The sequence below is a fragment of the Balearica regulorum genome, chromosome 2 (assembly GCF_011004875.1).
Source record: "Balearica regulorum gibbericeps isolate bBalReg1 chromosome 2, bBalReg1.pri, whole genome shotgun sequence".
NCBI lineage: Eukaryota > Metazoa > Chordata > Aves > Gruiformes > Gruidae > Balearica > Balearica regulorum.
Window position 1 is genome coordinate 24,252,428 of NC_046185.1, and position 23,617 is coordinate 24,276,044.

General features: G+C 35.7%; 1 protein-coding gene across 6 annotated transcripts in view; it reads right to left on the minus strand.

Moving 5' to 3' along the window:
• The window catches only part of VPS13B (vacuolar protein sorting 13 homolog B), a 486,160-nt gene that overhangs the window by 407,886 nt on the left and 54,657 nt on the right, over positions 1-23,617 (minus strand). For all 6 annotated transcript variants that reach the window (XM_075743649.1, XM_075743646.1, XM_075743650.1 and 3 more), the window contains exons 6-12: positions 23,435-23,616; positions 18,608-18,782; positions 8,264-8,532; positions 5,453-5,548; positions 4,992-5,114; positions 1,733-1,870; positions 265-352 (exon numbers count right to left, since the gene is read on the minus strand). In XM_075743649.1, the coding sequence (XP_075599764.1) occupies positions 265-352; positions 1,733-1,870; positions 4,992-5,114; positions 5,453-5,548; positions 8,264-8,532; positions 18,608-18,782; positions 23,435-23,616 (1,071 nt within the window). The remainder of the gene's footprint in view (positions 1-264; positions 353-1,732; positions 1,871-4,991; positions 5,115-5,452; positions 5,549-8,263; positions 8,533-18,607; positions 18,783-23,434; position 23,617) is intronic.

A 23,617-nucleotide genomic window follows, 5' to 3' on the forward strand; every position in this document is an offset into this window, starting at 1 on the left:
AGCTTAACAACCAACTGTAAAAGATACCATTGTGATTATTTATGCAGGAGGAAAAAAAAAAAAAGAAAAAAAAAGAACACCACCAACAGTCAACAGCTAACCCAAACAGCTAATCTCAAACACATTGGTGAAGATGAAACCATTTTAACAACGAACCTGATGGTAAATCTAAGGTAAGTCAGAGGACAGTTGGTCAAGGACCAGCTGGGCATGAAAACTCTTTGTTTCTATTATTTAACAGGGCAAACAAAGAAAAAAAGGTACCTTTGCCACTGATGCTTTCCATTGTGTACAAGTAATCCATGTAGAAAGCCCCAAACCTCTGCATTCCAGCTATCTCTGTGTACGTCTCCTACCAACAAAGCAAAGCAAACAAAGAAAATGTTGTATAAGGAAAGAATCTTGAGATTACCAACTGATAGGTTGGTATGAGAGAGATATATTCATGTTTGGATTTGTGCATCAACACACGGAAAGGCTTATCAAAACAAAGGACAGAGGTTATCCCAAAGAATTCACCTTTCCGATAGGTAATGTAACTTCAATTTGAGGCCACACAAAGGCACATCCATAATTCCAGCAGACATGCTGACCAATTCATCAATAACATCTAGTTAATTAGTACCTTTAATGGAGTAAATATGCTTCACTTGACCTCTTCCATACAACAGATCTGCCTAATTAAACACAGTGAAAACTGAAGGTGATTCATTCTGGCTCTTTTATTTAAGTAATATTGTGGTTTTGTCTTTAAACAATAGGAAACTTATTAAGACTTTATGCCATCATTGGGATTTATACATAATATAATCTACTATTACACAGCAAGTTTTCTTCCCCTCTTTCCAGAAAATAGGCAAATCATATAAACATCAAAGACAGGCCAAGGAAAGAGTAAAACTTAAAACTAAAACACACTATGGGAAATGTTTGAATATGTATAAGTAATTGTGATTTCACTAATAAATTCCATTTTTTTAAATGGGATTCCTTCAGGGTTACACTTCATCAGTAGTACTAAAAAGGTAAAAATAGTAAAATTTCAAGAAATTAGATACATTCAAAACTGTAAATGGCTTACCTGTACGATTAACACAGAGCATAGAACTCCACCTATGAACACACCTGGAAGGGACCACCTTGGTCATCTCATCCAGTCTTTAATAATTGCAGACAATCAAGGAATAAAGTTTTACCGCACAATTCACAACAGAGACTATCAGTGACCGAAAAGTTGTCTCTACCAAAGGCAGAATTAACAAATATAGCACACAGACAATAAAATTAACATTGCCCAAGATCTGGTTTCCAAGAGAGCACTTCTTAGTTTGAAGACCACGAAGTACTTACTGGTTGGGTTTAAAGACGTATGTGCTGGTAAAGCTTGAACTTTTGCTAGCATTCCCTCACATCCTGTTTTTCTCTGCAGGTGTTCTGTAGTTAGTGCTTTTGGAAACTATGGCATTAATTCAGCTTTTGGGGCAGGAGGGGAGTCTGAGGTTTCTTTTGGACATGTGATTGTTACTTTTTTTTTTAAAAAAAAAAAAAACCAAAACACAAACAGGTTTACTTTTCTTTGGCCATCTGCAAAGTAAGATTCAGTTAAACATGACAAACTAATGAAAATCTGTCCTCTAATAGTACACAGATCTAAATAATCATTTTAAAAAAAATCCATTAGAGAGCATTAGAATTTATTTATTTATTTTTTAGCAAAATGTAATTCTCTGACCTTATGATGAGCTGCATCCAATATAAATTCTGCACGAATACCATTATTTTCCGGACTTCTGTAATCAAATAGTGAATTTGTAAGGTATGCCATCCCTTTTGCACTCAAATTTTCACCACAATTAAAGAAGTAGGCCTCCTTCATGAAGTAGCAGAACATAAAATAAGGCAAGGGAGAAAAAAATACAGTCAACAGAGCAGTTTCGATTCTGTCATAACACACTAATGACATGATAGCATCCTTCAAGAGCTTATTTCATTTACAAATGAAGACAATTAAAATAACTTTATTCAAACAACGTTGCTTTCCACTCCCTCTCATTTTCAAATTAATAAAAATGGCCTCAGCTAGTGAATATTATACAACCCATGTCACAGAACATACTAGTATCATTTTAACACAAAATAACCTCAGATTATCATTACTCCATATTCTGCCCCACCCTCGTAACTATAGACGATCTTGTCACTACATCCTTCATCTTTCTCGCTAACCAAAGCCTTTCAGATGCTTTATCTATCCTCTTCATGATAAGCAGTTATTTCAATGTATGACCTCCTCACTACCCTATCACTCTTTTTTATTCATCTAGATTTTTACACGCCTTCTCCATATCTCAAACCCTCCATCCTTCTGAAATCAACACAACTTTTACATCAAGAGTTTTTCTTCCAAAAAAAGTTATTTAAATGAGACTGACTTTTCCCAGCTATCTATTCTCAATCACATACAACAAATCTGGAGCCTTTATGAAAAGCACAGTCCCAACTATAGCAGGACAGAAAGAGAACAGGTGAGAACATCACTACCATTTTCACAAAAGCAGGTATTTTCTTAAATTCACATCCTAGAGGGCTGCAGAAAAATGAAAAAGAGAAAAATCCTCAAAGTCCCTTATCAGCCAACCTACAGGAAACTCATTTGCTCATCCACCCACCCCAATCCAAAAAAATCACTTATGATTTTATACCTCACAATCTTATTGTTGCTGCAGACAAGGCTGCTGCCCACCCTCACATCCCCAACCACGTCTCCCTTGCATCTAACAAGGCCAGGAGAGCATCTTCTACAGTTGGGTGATGCCTGCCTCCCCAGCCTGTCTTTCTGGAAGAGCCTGTGTCTATCCACAACAGCACACCTGCCATGTAGGTGTGTCCTACCACACCTCTATAATCTCAACAATGTCCTACAGCTGTGCAAGGATATTAAATTATTCTTCTTTGTTTTCTGTGCTGCATGCATTTGTATCCAAATGCTTGAAAGGGATGCCAAGCCATGCTGCTTTCACAAGGGAACTATAAGAACCTGTTCCCCCATCCTTATCATGGTACAGTATATGATCATTTTCCACATAACGAGATACTTGTCATTGATATACAGTCACTTTATATCTTCTTCCACATTCTTAATTTTTCTCCTCAAAATACTTTCTAAGACTTCACAGAGCACTGCCATCAAGTTAACAGGTCTGGTGTTGGCTGCATTACTTGTTTTTATTTAAACACAATAATTGCTATTCTCCAGTACTTCAGGGCACTATTCTATCAACAGTTCAGCCAAAAATCCGTATGCACCACTTCATTCAATATTTTAAGAATAGTTCATGTGGATATCTGATTTTGTCTTATTAAGCAGTTCAAGCTTTGTTTCTATTAATAATATAGAAATTAATAGTTTTACTCCCTCACTTGATACTGCCCTCATCAAACTTATTGAAAAATGAGGCAAAACACTCATTCAATATTTGAGCTACACTTCTATCATCTTTAACATACAGTGTTCCCATTTCTTCCCTTCTAATCTGCTGTTGATTTAAGTACTTTCAAAGGTTTTCAACTGTGTTTTAATTTGTTATACAAGATCAAAGTATGCAGACATGCATAATGACGGGGGGTAGTGGGGTTGTCAAAAAAAAAAAAAAAAGCCTTATGTTTTGCATCTCCTCACTCTGGGATATTTGTCTTTCCAACTGTAAAGAATAGACATTGAGTTCTATATTCCAGTGACACATTCAAAAAAACTTAAATCACAATTGGTAACACCAGCCTTTCTAAATGCTTACAATCAAGTATTTTAATAAATAAATTGGCCTTATATGATGGAGTGACTACATCAGTGGACAAGGGAAGAGCTAAGGATGCTGTCTATCTGGACTTCTGTAAGGCCTTTGACACAGTTCCCCACAACATCCTTCTCTAATTTAGAGAGACAGAGATTTGATGGATGGACTGTTCAGTGGATGACAAAGTGGTTTGATGGTTGCATCCAGAGGGTAATGGTCAAAGGCTTCATGTCCAGATGGAGATCAGTGATGAGTGGTGTCCCTCAGGGGTCCATATTGGGACTAGCACTGTTTCATATCTTCATCAATGACATAGACAGTGGAATCAAATGCACCCTCAGCAAGTTTGCAGACAGCACCAAGCTGAGTGGTGCAGTTGATACTCCTGAGGGACAGGATGCCATCCAGAGGGACCTGGACAAGCTTGAGAAGTAGGCCCACGTGAATGTCATGAGGTTCAACCAGGCCAAGTGCAAGGTCCTGCACACGGGTCAGGGCAACCCCCGCTATCAATACAGGCTGGGGGATGGAGAGATTGAGAGCAGCCCTGAGGAGAAGGACTTAGGGATACTGGGCAATGAAAAGCTGGACATGAGTCAGCAAAGCGCACTTGCAGACCAGAAGGCCAACTGTGTCCTGGACTGCACCAAAAGAAGTGTGACCAGCACATTGAGGAAGGTGTCTCAGGACAGGAGAGACATGGAGCTGTTGGAGCAGGTCCAGAAGAGGGCCACAAAGATGATCAGAGGGCTGGAGCACCTCTCCTATGAACAAAAGCTGAAAGGTCTGGGGAGACCTTATTGTGGCCTTTCAGTACTTAAAGGAGGCTTATAAGAAAGATGCAGACGGACTTAAGTAGGGCGTGTTATAATAGGACAAAGGGTGATGGTTTTAAACTAAAAAAAAGAGTAGATTTAGACTAGATAAGGAAGAAATTTTTTACAACAAGGGTGGTGAAACCCTGGAGCAGGTTGCCCAGAGAGGCCATTGATGCCCCAATTCCTGGAAACATTCAAGGTGAGGCTGGACAGAGCTCTGAGCAACCTGATCTAGTTGAAGATGTCCCTGCTTGTTGCAGAGGGCGGCGTACTAGATGACCTTTCAAAGGTCCCTTCAAACCCAAACTATTCTATGATGATTCTAAAGCATACCAGAACTGCTTATTCAGCAAGTTAACTGATATTTCAATATACTCACTTCATCACTCCTATTCATGTTCTCTTCAAAGTCTTTAATTCCCATAATTCCTTTAAGGCACAAAGCTTGGCAACCAACAAAACCTATCTGGCAATCAAAGAAAAGTTCACCTTTCATAAGGACCTAGTGAGGGAAAAAAAACAATATTTTGAAGAATTCTACTCCATGAGATAGAGAAAAGATGGAGAAAAGTGAATTGAAATACGTTTAGGTTTATACATTTAGAGTTTTAACAAATAGCAAGTTAATCAAAAAGTGCACTTAGAAGGAAGGGATTGCTTTAGAGTCTGATCACTATAGCACTAGAAATTTAGAGAATTTCTATCTAAATTATTATTACAATAAACACATCCAATATAGCAGAATATGAACAAACAGTAATGAAATAATTTCAAAATACTTTATTAGTAACTATTTACTATTTATAATGAATCAAAAAAACTCTGTCAATGGAAACTTACCTCAACTGTGGTTCCTTCTTGTTCCCAGCATATAACTTCTTTGGATTTTACTTTTTGAGGGCTGTAATAACTACTTTCAGCTTGTGTTTCAGTGAGCTATGAAACAATAGGATAAACACCTTGTGTAAGTCAATATCAGTATTAAACAACAGCAACATCATTAATATACAGAACTGATGAAGACAAAGCAAATTATGGGCTAAAATTTATTAACAAGCAGGAAACAGGTGCAGTTAAACAGCTGTAACGCATTACCCATATAAGAACTCATATTCGACTTCTGGTTGAAGTATGCCAGAACAGAAAATTTTAAATCCACTCCAGTATTTTTAGTTTGCTTATCTAAAAAGAAACTATGTGAAAAGATGAAACAGATACACAGCTGCATTATTAACAGAGTATCAAATTAGCTTATGAATTGCTGTAAAAATCCATAAATACATTATTTATTCTTCCCAGCAAATAATTAAACAGCATGATGATATTAAGGAAAGATTCTGATTACAACCATACTCATTTTTGTTACTTGTCATGGCAATTGAGAGAAACATGCATTTATATTTTTTGCATGATTTTGATATAAACATTTAAAGTGGTAAAACACATATAATCAGGTTAAAAAAGCATATAACCTGCAGCTAAGAAAAAGGAGAAGAGGCACAAAATAATGAAGGTGTTATGTTTTGCATTAAAAAAAATACTTGTTTGTTAATGTTGAGCAGCTTAAATAGTTCAAATTCTAATTGTTATACAAAAAAAATCCACAAGCTCTTATTATTTTCAAGAATGGATACACATGGATGTTGTTTCAAATTAGAATTTTGTAATCCAAATGTCCAAGAAAATTGGATTAAAAAAAAAAATCACTGATCGCCCTTCAGCTGTGTGCAATTATTGTAGAGGAAAAGCAATTAATTGATTAAAAGAAAACAGACATTACAAGAATCATTTTCACCATTATTAGAAAATGCTACATTTAATCTGGCATGATTTTTAGCTGGAATGATATCAACTGTTCAGAATGCTAATGCAGAAACTTGACCTTATTTTTTAACCAAAATATGAACCACAAATTAATTCCATACATTCTTTGCATGCAAGCAGAACAATGAATTCTGTTTTCCTCCTAACTGTCACCATATTAGTATCACACACCACTTTGCATTTAAAATTTAAAATATAACATCTTACATTCTATAAGTAGTTTTTATCACTTCCTAATATAAAATGTGTAAGCTTCCCAGTGAAACTTTAGGAAAGTCCAATCCCCCAAATCTTAATCAAAAAAGAAGTTCATATTATTTTAAATGAGTTTTTTCAGGTGAGGAAAGAGCACACAAAATTGCTACTGTATGACAAAGCACAAAGGAAAGAAGATGCTGAGCCATGACACATGAGAAATTTGAGTTTTGGTTTGTTGAGTGGGTTTTAAGTGGTGTCCCAGGGATATAATTAAAGAAGGGAAAAAAAAAAAAAAAAGATTTTCCATTATTTATTTTTAGCCTGGGTTTTTTGGGTGGTTTTTTGTTTGGTTTGGTTTTGGGGTTTTTTTAAATGAAAGCTGAAGCAGATTGACAGAAAAGAACATGACCGAACGTCTGTTGATGCTTTATGTCCTCAAATTTTGCAACCCAATTTGCCGGGAGACTGAAGGCTTAAAACATTAACCTCCCCACAGAATGCCTGCAGCTCCCAAAGTCACGTCTCATCCCTTCTGACAGTTACTGAGCAGCTAAATGCTCTGCTATGCCACCAAACAAAAACGGCTAAGGGAAAATAGCTATGAAGTCACTCAAAACAGTTTCCTGTGCACAGATGACAAACCAAATGGGCAGAACAGGGACAGGGAGCTGCTGACGGTATTGAGTGTATAATCAGGCACATAAACATTATATGAGGGTTATGAAAGTACCGCAGTTCATCTAAAAGGCTCAAAGTCATAAAAATCAACCTTAGTTATTCTGCTGCTCATAGAAATAGTATTATTTCCTGTTCTGAAGAGTTCTGGCCTTGATTTAATACACGTTTAATAGTAAAACCAAGAGCCACTTTCTATTATAGTTATGCACATACTGCATATTGCTTGCATATAGTTAGGCATGTGTATAAAGTATTTTTCTAATTCAGAACCTTAATTTTACTTTCTGTCAGTACATCTCCATATCTTATTCAGACTCTCCATATTCCCTTCTGCAAGCTTACAAAAAGGAATAGAGAGAGGCCCAGCAACTATTTTGAGATGTTTACAGAAAATACTGAAATCTTTCTCTACATACATAGTTTATAGCTCAGAGTATATGTGTAATTTATGCCTTGTTTCTTAAATTTAATTCCAACCCATGGAAAAGAATTTCAACATTATCAATTTAAATTCATATTTGCACATATTATAGTTTAAAAAAACCCCAAACCCACCATTCCTCCAATTTACAAGCTATATGAAGCTAAAGCTTTTTTATAAAGAAATATATGCATATAAACATTAGATGGATAGAATACTGCAATAAACATTCATAGAAAGTCTTTTAAGCTTTTTATCCCATCAAAAAACATTAATCTAAGTAAATCAAGTGGTTTCCCTTTAAAATGAAAATGTTCATACTCAAATTCTACCTCAAATAGCAAAAAGACTTCACACTGCAATTAACAATACATTATGATGTGAGAGGAACTGTCAACACTGACTATTTTTGTTATTTATTAATGTAATATTCCCTGTCTCGCATCAAACAGTAGAAAAGCATTCAGATACTTTTTACACACTTTCTCAACAAGCCAAATAAATCATATATGACACAGAGAAATACTTACCTTAAAAGTCACTGTTGCCTTTGTACAGTAAAATCCAATTGAAATAATGGGATCCTTGAGGGATTGAGATTTCTGCTGATGTAGTGTTGTTCCATCATCAATTCCACTAGAATCATTCTCTTCATCATCGTAACTCACAATAGCAGGAACAAAAGACCAAGCCCAAGAAACCCATCCTTGTTGCTGGTCATCGTCTTGATGCAAATAACGATCTTGATTAATATACTGTGTTGGATATTGCATTACTGAGCTTGTTTCATCTTCTGTGCCTTTTAAAACAAAAATTAAGTCAAATTTCAAATCAACCATGCTTAAAAATTAATTTATTTTACTCAAAATCATAGTATTTGAAATTTATCTAGGACAATATTCCATGTATCATTCACTGATACTTGGTTTACAATGACAGAAACTAAGCAAAAATTTTAAATTTCTGAATACAAGTTTCTAAACACTTGATTTATTAACATTTTCCTCCAAAAAAAATTAATAAAACTGTTGCAAAGATCCTTTTCGTACATTTGCAGTGAGTCCAGAATTTGTCATCTATACCACACACTTCCAAGACTTCCTCTATGAAAGCCCTTCTGAAGTTGCAAATTAAACGCTACTACATAAGGATATATTACAATCTTGTAGCTTTCAATTTTAAAATGAAATGAAAATGAACTTCAATTGCAAAAGCCATAATAAGGAAAAGGCACACACAATACAGATCCAAAAATTAAGGTTGCAAATCTCCTTTGTTTAAAAGTCAGCTTTTCAAGTATTCAACAATAAAGGTTTATCTACGCTCAAAAAAGCTGCTATGCCACCTGTGAGTCACAAAAACAAATGTTGGTTTTCTGTGAGAAAAATATTAGAAATAGCATAGGGAACAAAACAAGGACTTCCCCAAATACACAAGTGTAAGATTCATGATCCAAACAGGTAACACCGTGCCCGTACAAACAGCACAATTAGCTTAGCCTATCGTCACCTCTCTCATGGGACTCCCGAGGGGTATTATCTGCTTCAGAGTTATCACAGGTAGTACAGGATGCAGAACTGTTCCCACAGGGAAACAAATCTTGAATGTATTATATTATCTGGGAACGGAAATAGGCATATTCCATTTCTATTTACTTATTTGTAAGCTCAGAGGATCCACTCTAATAAGTTTTAGAGCTTTTAGTCTAATTATTTATACACTTGCCCAATGGGAGAAAACCACTCATGAGAATTCTCTGCAGATGCTTGGAGGTGAGGACTCCTCCTCCCAGAAGGGCAATGCAAGCTTCCTTCCTGCTCGCTTTACAAAACAGTGTCAGAGATCAGATTTCAATCCAAATGTAAATCTTGAAACCTAAGAAATACAGAAGAGGTGCACAGACAGCCTTGGAAATCGCCAAGAGGCAGAACTGTCAGATGCAGAAGGAAAAAGAATTGATACGCAGCATGACTCCAGTCGTTTAGCCTAGACTGTTGTTGGCAAGCACAGAAGAAATGGTGGAAGCTCTGCCAAAAGAGAAAAAAAATCTGGTGGTGTAGGACCTGGGTCATTCATAACATTTGGTCTACGTAGCCATAAAATTCAGCCATCATTTAGCATACCTCTTCGCTGCAGTGTGTGTACACAGAGACAACAGTAAAAGATGCCAAATAATAGTTTTGTTTGTAATATTTATAGTATTTTGGAAGCCATTAAAATAGGACAGAACAGCAACTAGACTGAAATGGTGATATCTATAAACTGAGAAAGAAGATAGAAAAAGAGGAAGATACACCTATCTTCCATCACTAAGATAAAACTACTATGACCATCATGTAACCAACAGTCAAACTTTGGAACAAATGCACATCAGCCTACTAAGCAACACACAGCATCTTCTAAACAATTCGAAGCATAAATATAATGTCAATTCCTTTATAACAAGTAATGCATGAAGGGGAGTATGTACTTTGGAAACACAGAGCCTCTTCGGTTTTAACTAACTACACTAACCACTGCATCGACTGCAAACATATAGGAGAGTGAAATATAATGATAAAGCCCCTGTGTTTTACTTATATGAGTTTGTTAAAGGACAAAATGCTCCTATTCATCAGGTTTCTAAATCCACTCTTGCTAGATACCCATAGCTGAGATCACACTGGAACAATCTTGCTTCATAGTGCAGGGCAGTGATTGCAGTTAAGAAATACATTTTATATAAATTACAAGATTGCCATGTGACTGCTTCTCACTGTTTCCATGTTGAAATCAAGTTTGATCTTCAGAAATTCACTATGTTTTCTTTTAAAGAGTTTGAGATACTTATCTCTAAGAGTCTGGAAACTGGTATCTCTCACCATAAGTCTGGAACTAACCCAGCAGAAAATTACTCTTTGTATTTATTTTTTCTGCCTGCATTAGTTTTCAACCAGGTAAGGCTGATCCAGCTTAGCCCATGGCTACATAAACGCAAGTGCTGGCACCAGGGGAAGAGGGACGGAATGCATCACCATCCCTGCTGGCAACAGCATCAATATTCATCTGGTTGAATCGACCATGAAACTGCATAAATGAAACTTGGTAAGAACTTCAAGAACACAGCTGTAGATGTTCATTCTTGTATCACTAAACAATGTAGATTTTAGACTACATTTCCTCATCTGTATTTAACCACTATAAGCTAAAGAAGCTACTTCAAACTCACAGCTAAGACGACACTATCATTACTTATTAATACAAAGCTTACAAAATAAATCATCTTAAAAAAAAAAAGATAAATTTGAAAGGAAGAAGAGTTATCTGGCTGATAACAGTTTTGGTACTGACCTTGAGAATGCAATAGCCCTTAAATTTGTCCTTGGGGCATGAACTGTCCTTGGAGAATCTCAAATGTAATAACACACATTCTTTCAGAGTAACAAATATTTTCTGTATGACTTTCCTTTGCACGTATTTATTATACAAGGAATGCACAGAAATTACTAACATACAGAAAAACAACAAGTTCAATGTTTGTAAACGTTTGTTCTACGTGCCCGCCCCAATATGTTTATACTATTCAGTGGCTGTGTCGCCAAACTGAGTTTTATTTGAAAGAAGACATTCATTTTCATCTATACCACAGAAAGACAATAATCAGTATTACCAGGAATCAGTACTGCAAAGTAGACTTAAAAATTTCTTCTTATTTCTGCATCAAGAACATCATCTTCCTTAAACTCAAACCCCTGGATCCTACTAGATCAGAATACACTCCCACCTTACAGACAAACATAAATGAAGGGAAGAAATCGTAACTCCCTTTTGCTGCTGAGTTGCACAGTCGACTAGATAGGGAATGTGACTCTAACATAGAAAAGCTTCCGGATCAGCTCTAGAGAATCTGCTTTTTCATAACATGTTTCTCCTCTACTAAAGAAACTTCCCCAAGCTTCTAATCCCGTCTTGTCTAACCATAAATTGAAACTACCCTAGTGAAAAGCCGATTGATAAGGAGAGAGAGAATGAATCACCTTCCAAATTTGTTAAGAAATAAAGAATGATGCCACAACAATTCTGAAGTGCTGAAATAACACCAATAATTATTCTAAAGTGCTCCCCATGATATTACTTGGGGTTGCTAATCAATTATTTTAAAATTCCAATTATTTAAACAATATCCCAACCTCAATACAATTAGGAGCAGATGTATGAGTTAGTTAAGGGTGAGCTACAGAACAAGTGCCAGTGATTTTAAAACACCAGACCCAGGACAAGGGGTAGGAGATCTATTTCCTATTTTAATGGCAGAGGAGACTAAATAATGTGAAATATCACAACAAAAGGGCAAGTGCCTCCAGGCTGAGGCAGAAATCACAGGATGATTAATCTCAAAGTGATATGTAAGTGCAGATATCCAATAGGCAGAGGAAGGCATCAGTTGTCTGACAATGCCAATCCAAAAAGTGTTTTTGTTTCATATCCCACTTACAAGTTTAAGCGGATCAATTGGAAATACACTTTGCTCACTGGAAGCATTTAAAAAAAAAAAGCTTCCATTCTGCCATCTACATTAAACCACTTTTAAAATCATCAGCAGAAAAACTGGCCTAATATTTAAGCTTGTATTTATTAAGTAAAAACAAAAGGTTAACCTGTGACTCATGCCTTTCAAAGATTTAATCAGATTTTTTGGGCTCTCTACTTCAGAAGTATTAATGTTTTTCAAGAGAAAAGAAAATGGCAAGACAACATAAAAGAGCAGTTTAAAATGCATTTAAAAAAAAAAATCTAGTTCTCCACAAGGTTTTATTTCCTAAAACAAGAAAAACATTTAATAGAAACAAATTTAATCTCCCCAATTTAGGAACTTTATAATTTGATAATGTTTACTCATTTTTTTAATTTGCTACTCATTTTAACTGCTGCTCATTTGTTAACAGACATAAGCAATACCTACATGCCTAAACACGTATTCCAAATTCATGAAATGTGGCCACCTCCATGCAATGAGCTTGATACCCATCCTCAGCATATGGGATCTCAGCAACCAGTTACAATGCACCATTATAGATTCCTACAACAAAGTCACTCACTGCCACGCTGACCGTTGGACAGCTGCACAATGCACTGAGCCCACAAGCCCTGTTCCACAGCTGTCTGTCTATGCTGCATCTTTACAGTTTGTTGAAATATGAGTTGCAAATATACCTGTTGTTCCCTGGGAGGATACCAAAGTATACAGGCAAGGAAGAAGCTCCAATAATAGAGCTAGATGACTGGAGGGAAAAAAAGACTGTGGGGTTTACTGCACAGGTCGTTTACCCCACAAAACACATGAAAATACAATGAGCTGAAACAATATTACATACCCCAGTACAAAGACCATATATATCCATCTCTAAGTTTCAAGAGAAGACAGAGAAAAAGTGCAGGGACAAGAAAAAAAATACACAGTAAAGTGTCATTTGGCACACACAACCTCTTATCCTGACATAATTTCAGTCAAACTAGTGATCATTTTCTCCACTGTTTAGGAATAACTCTCCTCTACCCAAACTCTTGACCACAATGCACAGCTGGTTTTCCTCAGTCAAGTATGGATAAGTAAATCTATTTCAGTTCTCTCATTTTCATCCTAACAGAATATCGCAGAGTCAATTCTTTCTCTGACACCTAATGCTCACCTAGAATTTCTTGCTGTCACAAATTATTTGCATCTGGTTTTCTCAGTCAACTCAAATCTCATACTCAGCCCAAAGCTGGCAATATATTAAACTCACTCTCTTGATCTGCTTTTTGTTCCATTGGTATCCCAAAAAAATCCCCACGCTACTGTTCATACCACCAAGTTTTCAATAAGGAGCAATTCAGTCCATGAAAAATTTGAGGTTTATAGGATCTATGCAACATTTTATTCTGTTTAGTGTTGTAGAAGTGTTAACTACTCACATTCACAAAGGCCTTTACTTTCGTTTAGTTTTTTTGAGAGTAAGTATCATGACAGGGTCAGTGTACTTTACAAATATTAGAAAATTTTACAATATTCCTTCGGAATGGAAAGGTACTGTTATTATTGCCATTTTATACCTGGGAAACATGCTTCAAGTGCTGGAATCACATCTGCCATGGATTTCACTTCATGAACAAAAAGAAAGAAAAAAAGAAAAAAACTTTCATAATACAGAATCTCAAGGCAATCATTCAGAGGAGGCAGCACCAGGAACTGTCAAAACCACTCAGAAGCTCAGTAGCTTATACTGCTCATGATCCCAGATTCTCACATCTGTCCCAAGCTTTTTGCTCAGCATCTCCTAACATCATTGTGCAGACCCATCCCAGCTCCCTGCACCTCACCTCAGCCATCCAGCTTTTCATCTCTAGCCCACTGCTTGTATTTCTTTGCCCAGCGAGTGCTGGACTTCCTTGGCTTGAGCTTTTTCTGTTCTTCAAACCTCTCAGATCATTCTTTACTTAACCAGCTCTAGTATTTCCGCCTTAGATCATGAACCTCACAACTCCATCCAACTAAATTCCAGCCCTCCCTTGCATCCTGGCTTCTCATCCTCTTTCACGCCTAAATCATTTTCACTTCTAGTTACATTAGCCAATTTTTTTCCACCACAAACCAAAAGCTTATTCTCAAGTCCCAGACCCTCACAACTACAACTGCTGGTTCTGCCATAGGCTCTTGTCCAAACCCTTCTCACTTCTGTATCTCTCTGCGCTGAAATACAGCCATCTGCTCCTTGGCACCACCAGTAGAGATGTCCACAGTCACAATTCAGGCAGCCCTCAGCCCCTCAGAAGCAAAAGCCCTGTCCAGCCCTGAGCAGAAACATGGTCCAGTCTACATGCAGTACTAAGTGAATTTACATACCAAACTAAAGCTGGTATTTCTGGCCTGTAGTTTTACCTACGTTTTTGGAATGCTTTCAGCTTGACAGAATTTAAGCAGATTTTACTCAGGCAGCAAAATATATGTTCATGACATACGTTCATGACACAGGCTACCCTGCTTACATTTGGGTATACAAGAAAAACAAACTGCTGCTGGAATATTCTTAGACATGGATAGGTAATTGATTTTATTATGTCAACGACATAAAATAAGTTCCACCCAAAAGACTAAGAAATAGTGATAATTGAACCAAGTAAATTCTTTAAACTGAAAGGGTGGGGGTTGCTTACTAATGAATACTGGGTTAAACTGTTTAATGAATCTTCAGAATCCTTTCAGAGAGTTATAAAAATATAATCTATAAAGGAGGTCTGTACATTATTAAACTGTAAAGAATTTAGGCACAATTCCAGTGGAATTAGTCTTGGATGTCATGAAGTGTTACTCTTGGGAAAAAAATGTGGCTAATATAGCTCAGCATATAATACATATCATTTATCATTGTACTTGATTACATATTTTTTTCTCAAAATAGTAGCACAAAGTTTCCTCAGAAAAGTTCAAATCTGTGGTTGGAAATTTGGATGACAAATGCACCATGAAGTGCTAAGAAAGTGGTCTTTTTTCCTTCTCAGACAAAGATATAATATGAAGTCACAAGAAAAAAAAATAAACTCACAAATTGATGGTATGGGTAACCTGGTTAATGTCAATTTGGCACTCCTGCTTAACTGCACTGAACAAGAGGTTAAAAAAGTTTTATTTATGTGTCCATGTGCACATACATGCACACACGCATGTGTACGTGTGCCTACATATATACTAAATTCTATGCAGGAAAGAAGCATAAATGCCATGAAGAAAAACAGTTGATAACCGTTTTAGCCTGTGTGTGGCAAAATATTTTGCAGTGAAGATAGAAATAGACTTCTAAAATTGTTTCTACAGCTCTGGCTTGGCCACCAAACAATTGCCGTCTGTTTTGTGTTCTGAAGAACATAGCTCTGTCAAATAGATATGATCATATAATTAAGTACAATGACAAAGTTTGAGCTCAGTGTAGTTGAACAAAAATTGCATAGGAAATTACAGATTTCCTCCTTGGTAGTTGTCCTTGCAACCTTAGTCTATGTTCTACCCCTTCTAACAACTCTTGTGTACATCAGTGTGAAGTTACATGGTATTATTTCTTTTTTTAGATGGCTACTTTATGAAAAAGTAGGAAGTCACATTCACAGTTGCGCAGAAGAAGAATGCAAATGAGATTTACAGAGAGCAGTTGCAATTCAACCTTCCTGAGGACATATATTAGAAATAAGGACAACAAGAGACGTATTGCCAAAGATTTTACTCATATTTGGACATAAGAATCTAAAATTCCACTCCAGATGCAGAAAAGACTGAGTTACTTGTAGGCAGATGCCTTTTGTTTTAACCTTAATCTGCACTTAAACTATATTTCTGTTTGACCACCCATCTCACACTCTAACCAAAAGAAGCCAAACAAACAAAACCCACATACCTCTCCCAGCCAACTTCCATCCTCTTCCAGTTACAGCTGTTCATCGCAGCCTCTCATTACCCAACTAATCTTTGTCTCCAATCCTTAGATCTTTCCATCTGAAACTCACTGCCTACCAGTCCCAGCTGTTCGCATATCAATTCATATGATTTCTCTATTCTTTTAATGTCTTTCCTATATTCAAAGAGTCCTACTCGCCTTAGTAGCTCCAGGAATCCAGCTACAAAGTTCACTCTAAACACATCATAATTCTTTATGGCATGAAAACTTGGCCAAATTTGGGTGAACTTTGATGGAAACGAAAGAAAAGATATTCATGGTAGAAAGATTACCCTCCATCTGAAAGCAAAGGTAATGCATAGAAAAATTCCTCACCCTTTCTCCACCAAATTGTACAATTAAAACATTGATTAGATGCAAGAAGTTCTTAAAATGCACGCTAATGATTTTTCTAAAACCTGTATGCTTTTTAAGTCTCAGAAGAAAATTAAGTTAATATTTTCAGAATATTCATTAAGTATTTCTAATCATACGTCTTGTGTAACCAACTCCACACTTCTTGTAAGGCAAACAGTTTTTAATATAAAAAACTATTTGAGCTGTAGAGAAAATACAGCAGAACTATTTACAGACATCTGATTTATTTGCCCAGTTCCACATAGCAGGAGCATGACAGAGAATTCTACATCTGGCATGAGAGTGAAATGGTTATCTGTGCCAACCAACACTGAAGGCTATATTTTGGTAAAAAAATTTCCACTCCTGTCATTTTTCCAAAAATGTATTTATTTATTTCTCTGAAACCAGAGAAGACAGCAATACAGGATCAAAAACAATGTATAAACTTCTTACGTAAATTAAAAATGTATATTTCTTATACAAAACTAAATGAATTAATGTAATAGTTTACACAAAGTTTCAAGCTGTTGTAATACTATAAACATAAGCATAGCTTAAGAGTGCCATATCACCTTCACATTTAATTCCACGAATTTTCTAGAAGTCGTCATACTCTTGGCTGTGTGGTAAACCTATCTTCCTACTCCCCCAGATCCAGATTCAGCCTTTGAAAGATATCCAAAACTTATGTCTCAAGGAAATTAAAATTGAAACAGAAATCTCTAAACAAGTTCCCTGTTTTGACAAGTAAATTAATTGCTGCTCTACAAAAACATAAAACCAAGAAAATTCAGAATTCAGAATGACAGTCCATCCTCCCTCTTCTCTTTTACTTAGTGCCTGATACATTACAAAAATTTCAGATTAAAGTTTGGATGTTCAAGATCATGACATTCCTGATTAAATTACTAAAAAAAGATAGTACGATGTATGTCAGTATGACTGCTTGACTCTTGAATGTTCTGTGTTTATATTTGACACAGAAGTGCAAAAACAGGCAAGTATTTAAGTCCTAATGTCTACATAGAAATTAATTTCCCTCCAATTTTAATATAAACTAAGCACTGATACGCCTTTCTTATGTTGCTGCAAATTCCTAACAATTCATCTAACATAAAACCTCAACACTCAAATACATGACATGAGACAACTAGAAAAAAATAAAAACACAGTAGCAAAGCTGGTAGGTCCTAGCAAAGCCACATAAAATTGAGGCTGGAGTGAAAGGTTTACAGCTCAAAATGCATCAATGGCCATCCGGTATCTGTTATAACCCTAGCAATATTTGGGAAGCAGCAGATTGAAAGCCGTCACGCAAAGGTAAAGATAATTCACCCCTCATCAGTGCGATGCTCCTCAAAAGATCAGGTCACAGTAAATTACCATGAAAGATCATGTAGAAGAGGGAATACACGTTATACAAAAATAAAAAGCAGAGGAAACTAGACAATATAAAACAGTGCAAAGTAGTACTTTGCTGTTTAGAACAAATGCTGCTATATCTATTCTCAGTAACAAGTTTCAAAGAAAGATGGAAAAAAACCATCTTTGAAAACTTTGAAACTAGCAGCACTGCATACTCACCCAACACAATGAACCAGCTCTAACAAATTGCAGACTGCCGAGATCTTATCAACACTTATAAATATCTAAAGGGCAGATGTCAAGAGGATGGGGTCAGGCTCTTTTCAGAGATGCCCAGTGACAGGACAAGGGGCAACGGGCAAACTGGAACACAGGAAGTTCCATCTCAATACAAGGAAAAAAAAATACTTCACTTTCAGGGTGACAGAGCACTGGAAGAGGCTGTCCAGAGAGGTTGTGGAGTCTCCTTTTCTGGAGATATTCAAAACCCGCCTGGACGTGATCCTGTGCAACCTGCTCTAGGTAATCTTGTTTTAACAGGGGGGGTTGGACTACATGATCTCCAGAGGTCCCTTCCAACCCCTACCATTCCGGGATTCTGTGAGATACTTTGCAATGACTAGCCTTGGCCATTTACATTTGTAAAAAGTGAAGAAATTAATGGTTTTAACATTTCTTTTTAAAAAAAGTAAATATTGTATTTACCTGTGATATTTCCCAACATATCTTTAGTGTGACAAATCAAATCTTCACTTTCCCCATCTTTGAAGTTGCCTATTTCTCCATAATAAAGAGCAATTCCAAGCTGCATTATACGTATAAACATAGGAAGCTGCTGATCCGAGATTGAAAGTTTCAAACTTTCAACTAATGTGTGAATCTATAAGATGAAAGAAAACAAAAACAAATAGCAAAGCTTTGTCATCATTAAAGCCAACTTTTAGACCATACAACACCATATTCATTTTGTATCTGTATTGTAATTTCTAAAAAACAAAAGCTGCAATGAAACACAAGACAAAGGGTTGTAAATGATGACTGTCAAAAACATACACTCTTTGGGTTGCTACACAAGAGATCTTCAGGTTAAAAAGTCAAATGGAATATATTTTGCATATATATATTTTTTTTTTTTTTTTTACAATTGTTGCTGAAGCAATTTCTAAAATATAAGTCACAGAAGTGCACCTGATTAAACTTTTATTTTCATTACAGTTTCATAAAAACCTTTCCATGCTACAGAAAACCTAGGTATACTGGTTTTCATATACAAGGTCCATCATTTTGACTCCTTCCTACTCCCAACATTGTTGTGAGTGGACAAGTACCAGGAGGGGAAAAAGGATTCATTCCAGCTGAAGTGCAGAAAACCAGCTTCTCTGGATGTTCAAGTTCAAACATGCAATTAAGGAATTTTCTCTAAATGAAAGCAAGTTTTCCAAAGACTGTAATTACTAGGATGAAAATTTATCCTTCTTTAAATATTCTAGCTATTTTATTCAATACTTCAGAATATTTTTATGAGTATGTGAACATGCTATAAAGACAAAAACAGATTTGATAAGAAAGCTACCTTTCATTAAGAGCAGCATAAAATAAAATTATTGTAATAAAATTACTGTCTATAACATTAGACATATTTCTAGCTCCAGGTCCAGTTTCTAAATGTTGTGAGTGAAAATAATGGAAATGGAAAGGAACTACACATCAGTGTTGACTTTAACCCAGTTCAAGAAACATGAAAAATTACTTTGTAAACAGTAATGCATATCTATGGGTAGGTAAAAATACAGTAGTAAAATAAATATTTGTATTAAAATACGCTAATATACTAATAAGACTTCACTAATAAATTTATAAGAGTAAATTTATTAATAAAGTCACAGCCTTAGTCATACAGAATGAATGACAACGTAGTATCATTCATTTATAGAGACTAGAGAAAAGATTTTAGGTATCAGAATTGTGCTATTATTTAAAATTCACTGAAAGAAAACAGCATGTAAAATCGCAAGATACATTTTGGAAATTAAAAATTAATCCTTCAATACCAATTTTTCAGGGCCAGTTGATTAACAGTTGTTAATAATAAATCTTTTTTTGGGCAGATGAACAACAGGAAGGCTAAGGAGCGAATAACTGTCTTAAGGTTTGGAAGAAAAAAAGGTATTATTTTGCCAGAAGCCTGTTTAAAAGTCACACAAAGAACATGTCATAGTGGAAGACAGGAATACTAGGTAGGATGGTAGGCAATAAACATAATTATATAGTGGCTTAATTGAAATCATGTTGCACTCCTGGACTTCTTGTATGGTACTACCCTCCCATCATGATCCTGCTCTTACATTGCCAGTGGAACTCATCTGCCCCTCAGTAAGCTGACTCATCTCACTAAAACCAGCAGAAAACTACTTATTTCTTCTCGTCCAGTTAACTTTCTGTCAACTTAGTGAGTTGACTTAGATGACTGACAGGTCAGACAAATGTCAGGGCTGCTGTGATCGGGGGAGGCAGGATTGACACCCCCAGTGCAAATCAGCTCATCTGGCTCATAATCGTCTCATCACAAGAAGATTTCAACAAGAAAAGCAACAAAAAGCTTAAAACTCTAATCATTTTACATATATTTTACCACCTCCCCTCACGTATACTATTTTCATTCTAAAATTTTAAATAGGAGCTTAGTGTTCCAAATTTAACAGCATACAAATGCATCTCCAAGTATTTCAAGAACTGTCCTCCTTTGAGAAGTCTCAACTTAAACTCATTAAGATTAGTTTGGCCAAATCTTCGCAAGAGACGTAGCAGTCAAAATTATACACGTTATAAAAATATTCTAGTCCCTACAGAGAAAGCAAAAGCACATATGCTAGTAGAAACTTGGAAGTCTGGGAAACTTTCACTGAAGACTAAAAACCAGATGTGCTTTACACCAAGTGAACAACACAGAGTATGAAAGTTTTCATTATAAAGCTCTTCACAGATTTGGAGGAAAACAGTGAGTGCTGCTGGCTTTTGTCTTTAGCTGGGAAATAAAACACCAGAACACAAGCTGCTGGCATTCAGTATTCTACTCTTCAGATGCACTGAAGCTACAGTAATTTCATTTGCAGCGGAGACTTTTAAAAAGCCTTAAGTGTCCTGGAATTCATTCCATTAATGACGTAGTTATATTTACTGATAACAGCTCATTTTACTCCAATTGTAAGAAAATACAGCTATTTCCATTCAATAGTTAAATATTTTAAAGACAGTCTTTTTAAATAACAGCATCCTGATGATGCAGCACAGCACACAATCGCCATGCATACAAGAAATCAGAAGGTGATCAAACGTAAAATTTGTGAGGGTGAACAAATCTGTAGATCTAATCACTGCATAGTGGCACGGCAGTGAAATACTAGAAAAGATTTAAGATTTTAAAAAATCATTACCTTTGGACCATTATTCTTTGGATCATAATACACAATCATTAATTCACTTAAATATTAACCCAGCATTATATATCTAAATGTTTTGAATTAATTGAGCATACTTCTGAACATCTTCATGATCAGTGTTTTATGTTTAAAGATTGAAGAAAAAAGAGGAAAAAAGAACAAATTAAAAAAAGAAGATAAAGTAAGCTATGCGCAACACAAAAAAAAAAAATCGAAGCATATAGTGGAAAAAAAAAGATAAGACATCTTTGAACAAACTGAAATGTGCCTTTTAAAAGGGCAGGGACAATAAATGATCACCAACAAAGATAACCAGAAAAGTTTAATGCAAATTTAATTAAATTACTACCACCTTAGTGCATTCTGGTATGTGTTTTATCTTAGTCCAGTATCCACCAAAAATTTTAAGTAATAATATAATAATAATCATCATTTTTACAACAACAGTACCATTTTAAACTATATGGAAGACTGTGTCAGCATTTCCATTAAAATGTGCTGTCAGAGACTTGTAACTGGCCATAAACTTTTGCTCTGCAAACTTGGCATATAGGACTTCAGGAAAATAAAGATTACCTCTCCAAAATTCACAGAACTATTTGGCTAATTTAAAAATGAGGCTTTTTAACATTAAGATTTACTGTCTATATGTAATAATCATGCTATCACCACAGAACATAAAGATCATAACTGGTAAACTACAAGCCATCATATGATGATTCCTCATTATCACTGGAGTTCGTACAGAGTCCAAAGTTATGAGACATGTGATTAAAACTTCCAATCTCATTGACTGTATAACTTCTTGTTTCTAAGACTCAAAATAAGCAAATTTCCCATATCGTTACCAGTTACTCTGAGATTTAAAAAAAAAAAACAAAAAACCCAACCCAAAAGAGACTCTTTTCTTTCTAATATGCAGAATCAGTCTTTACATAGTTCATTATTGAATTAAGATCCGCACAGGAAAAAATGAAACTTCTGCAAACATATGTACTACCAGACATTTGTGTGCAGGTATCCAGCATTTTGTGACAATTCTTACCTGGATAAATACTTATCTGGACATTACCATATCCACAAATCTCCAAATTTGCCCAAAATAATCAAAGGCATACAGCTGTACAGCACATACAAGAAATAGGTGCATTTGACAAATTGGCCATAATTACTAATTAACTCCCAACCTTAAGTTCACACCAGCTTAGGACTTACCAAATCATATCATGAGTCAAAAAAATGCAGTATCCCAACTGAAAGAGTGACACTTCTAAATTACATTCTTGAGAAATGCCTATCAAAATTTATCTCAACATTTACTATTTTGCAGTGCAGACGCCTGGAGATTATTTTTTTATTAGAACTTGGGAAAAGCCTGGTATAAAGTCTGTGTCTTAATTTAAAAGAATTCTCAAGTAATTAAATGGGCACCACTGGTATTTGTTAAGAGAGGGAGAGAAGGAGGACAAACCTTACATGTATGACTACTCAGAGCATGGGGGGAAAAAAAAAAAAAAAGATAAACAGGAGTCAAAGGTAGTTTAGTGTCTCCACTCCAGTGTTTTGCTTCTGCACTGCAAAATGTAAAGATGTCACCTAATGTCAGATGTCCATGAGTAATATCGCACCCCTGCTCACCAGAAACTGAGCTTGGCTTGCTAATCCATTCCACGTGGTTCACTGCATAGTGTTAATACACTAAGCTTTTTCTTATTTATGAGAGTTTGAGCTACATTTGAAACAGCAACATAGTAAAAAATCCCTTCCATCTTATGCAGCACCTTAAAGCATACAGGTGGGGTTTTTTTCTTTAACAGATTATGTGCGGACTTTTTTTTTTCCTTACAATTATTAACGTTTTCTTTTTTAAAACTTCAGGAAAAATAGAAAAGATTAGAGAGCATAACTTACATGCTGTTACTGTACATAGACATCATTTTGTTCATCATATGAACCAAACACAATCAAAAAATCCCTTTAGCAAAACACAACAGCATTAGCTTTTCTTTTTACTTTAAATTTCAAAATACATTTTCAAAAAACCTCAAAACTTCACAAGTGAGTAACAAAAAAGATTATTGTGGATACCTACTTTAATAATAGATGGCATTTTGGAGTTGAGGTTATCATAAGTAAAATGCAGACGAGTCCTGAAGGAACATTTGTACAGCAGAGGTTCCTGGTAAAATTCAATTTTACCACTAGCATTTCTCTTATCAAGACACACTGTGCAGTCAGAAAAGTTGATCATCTTTCTCAGTACCAGATCAGTGGC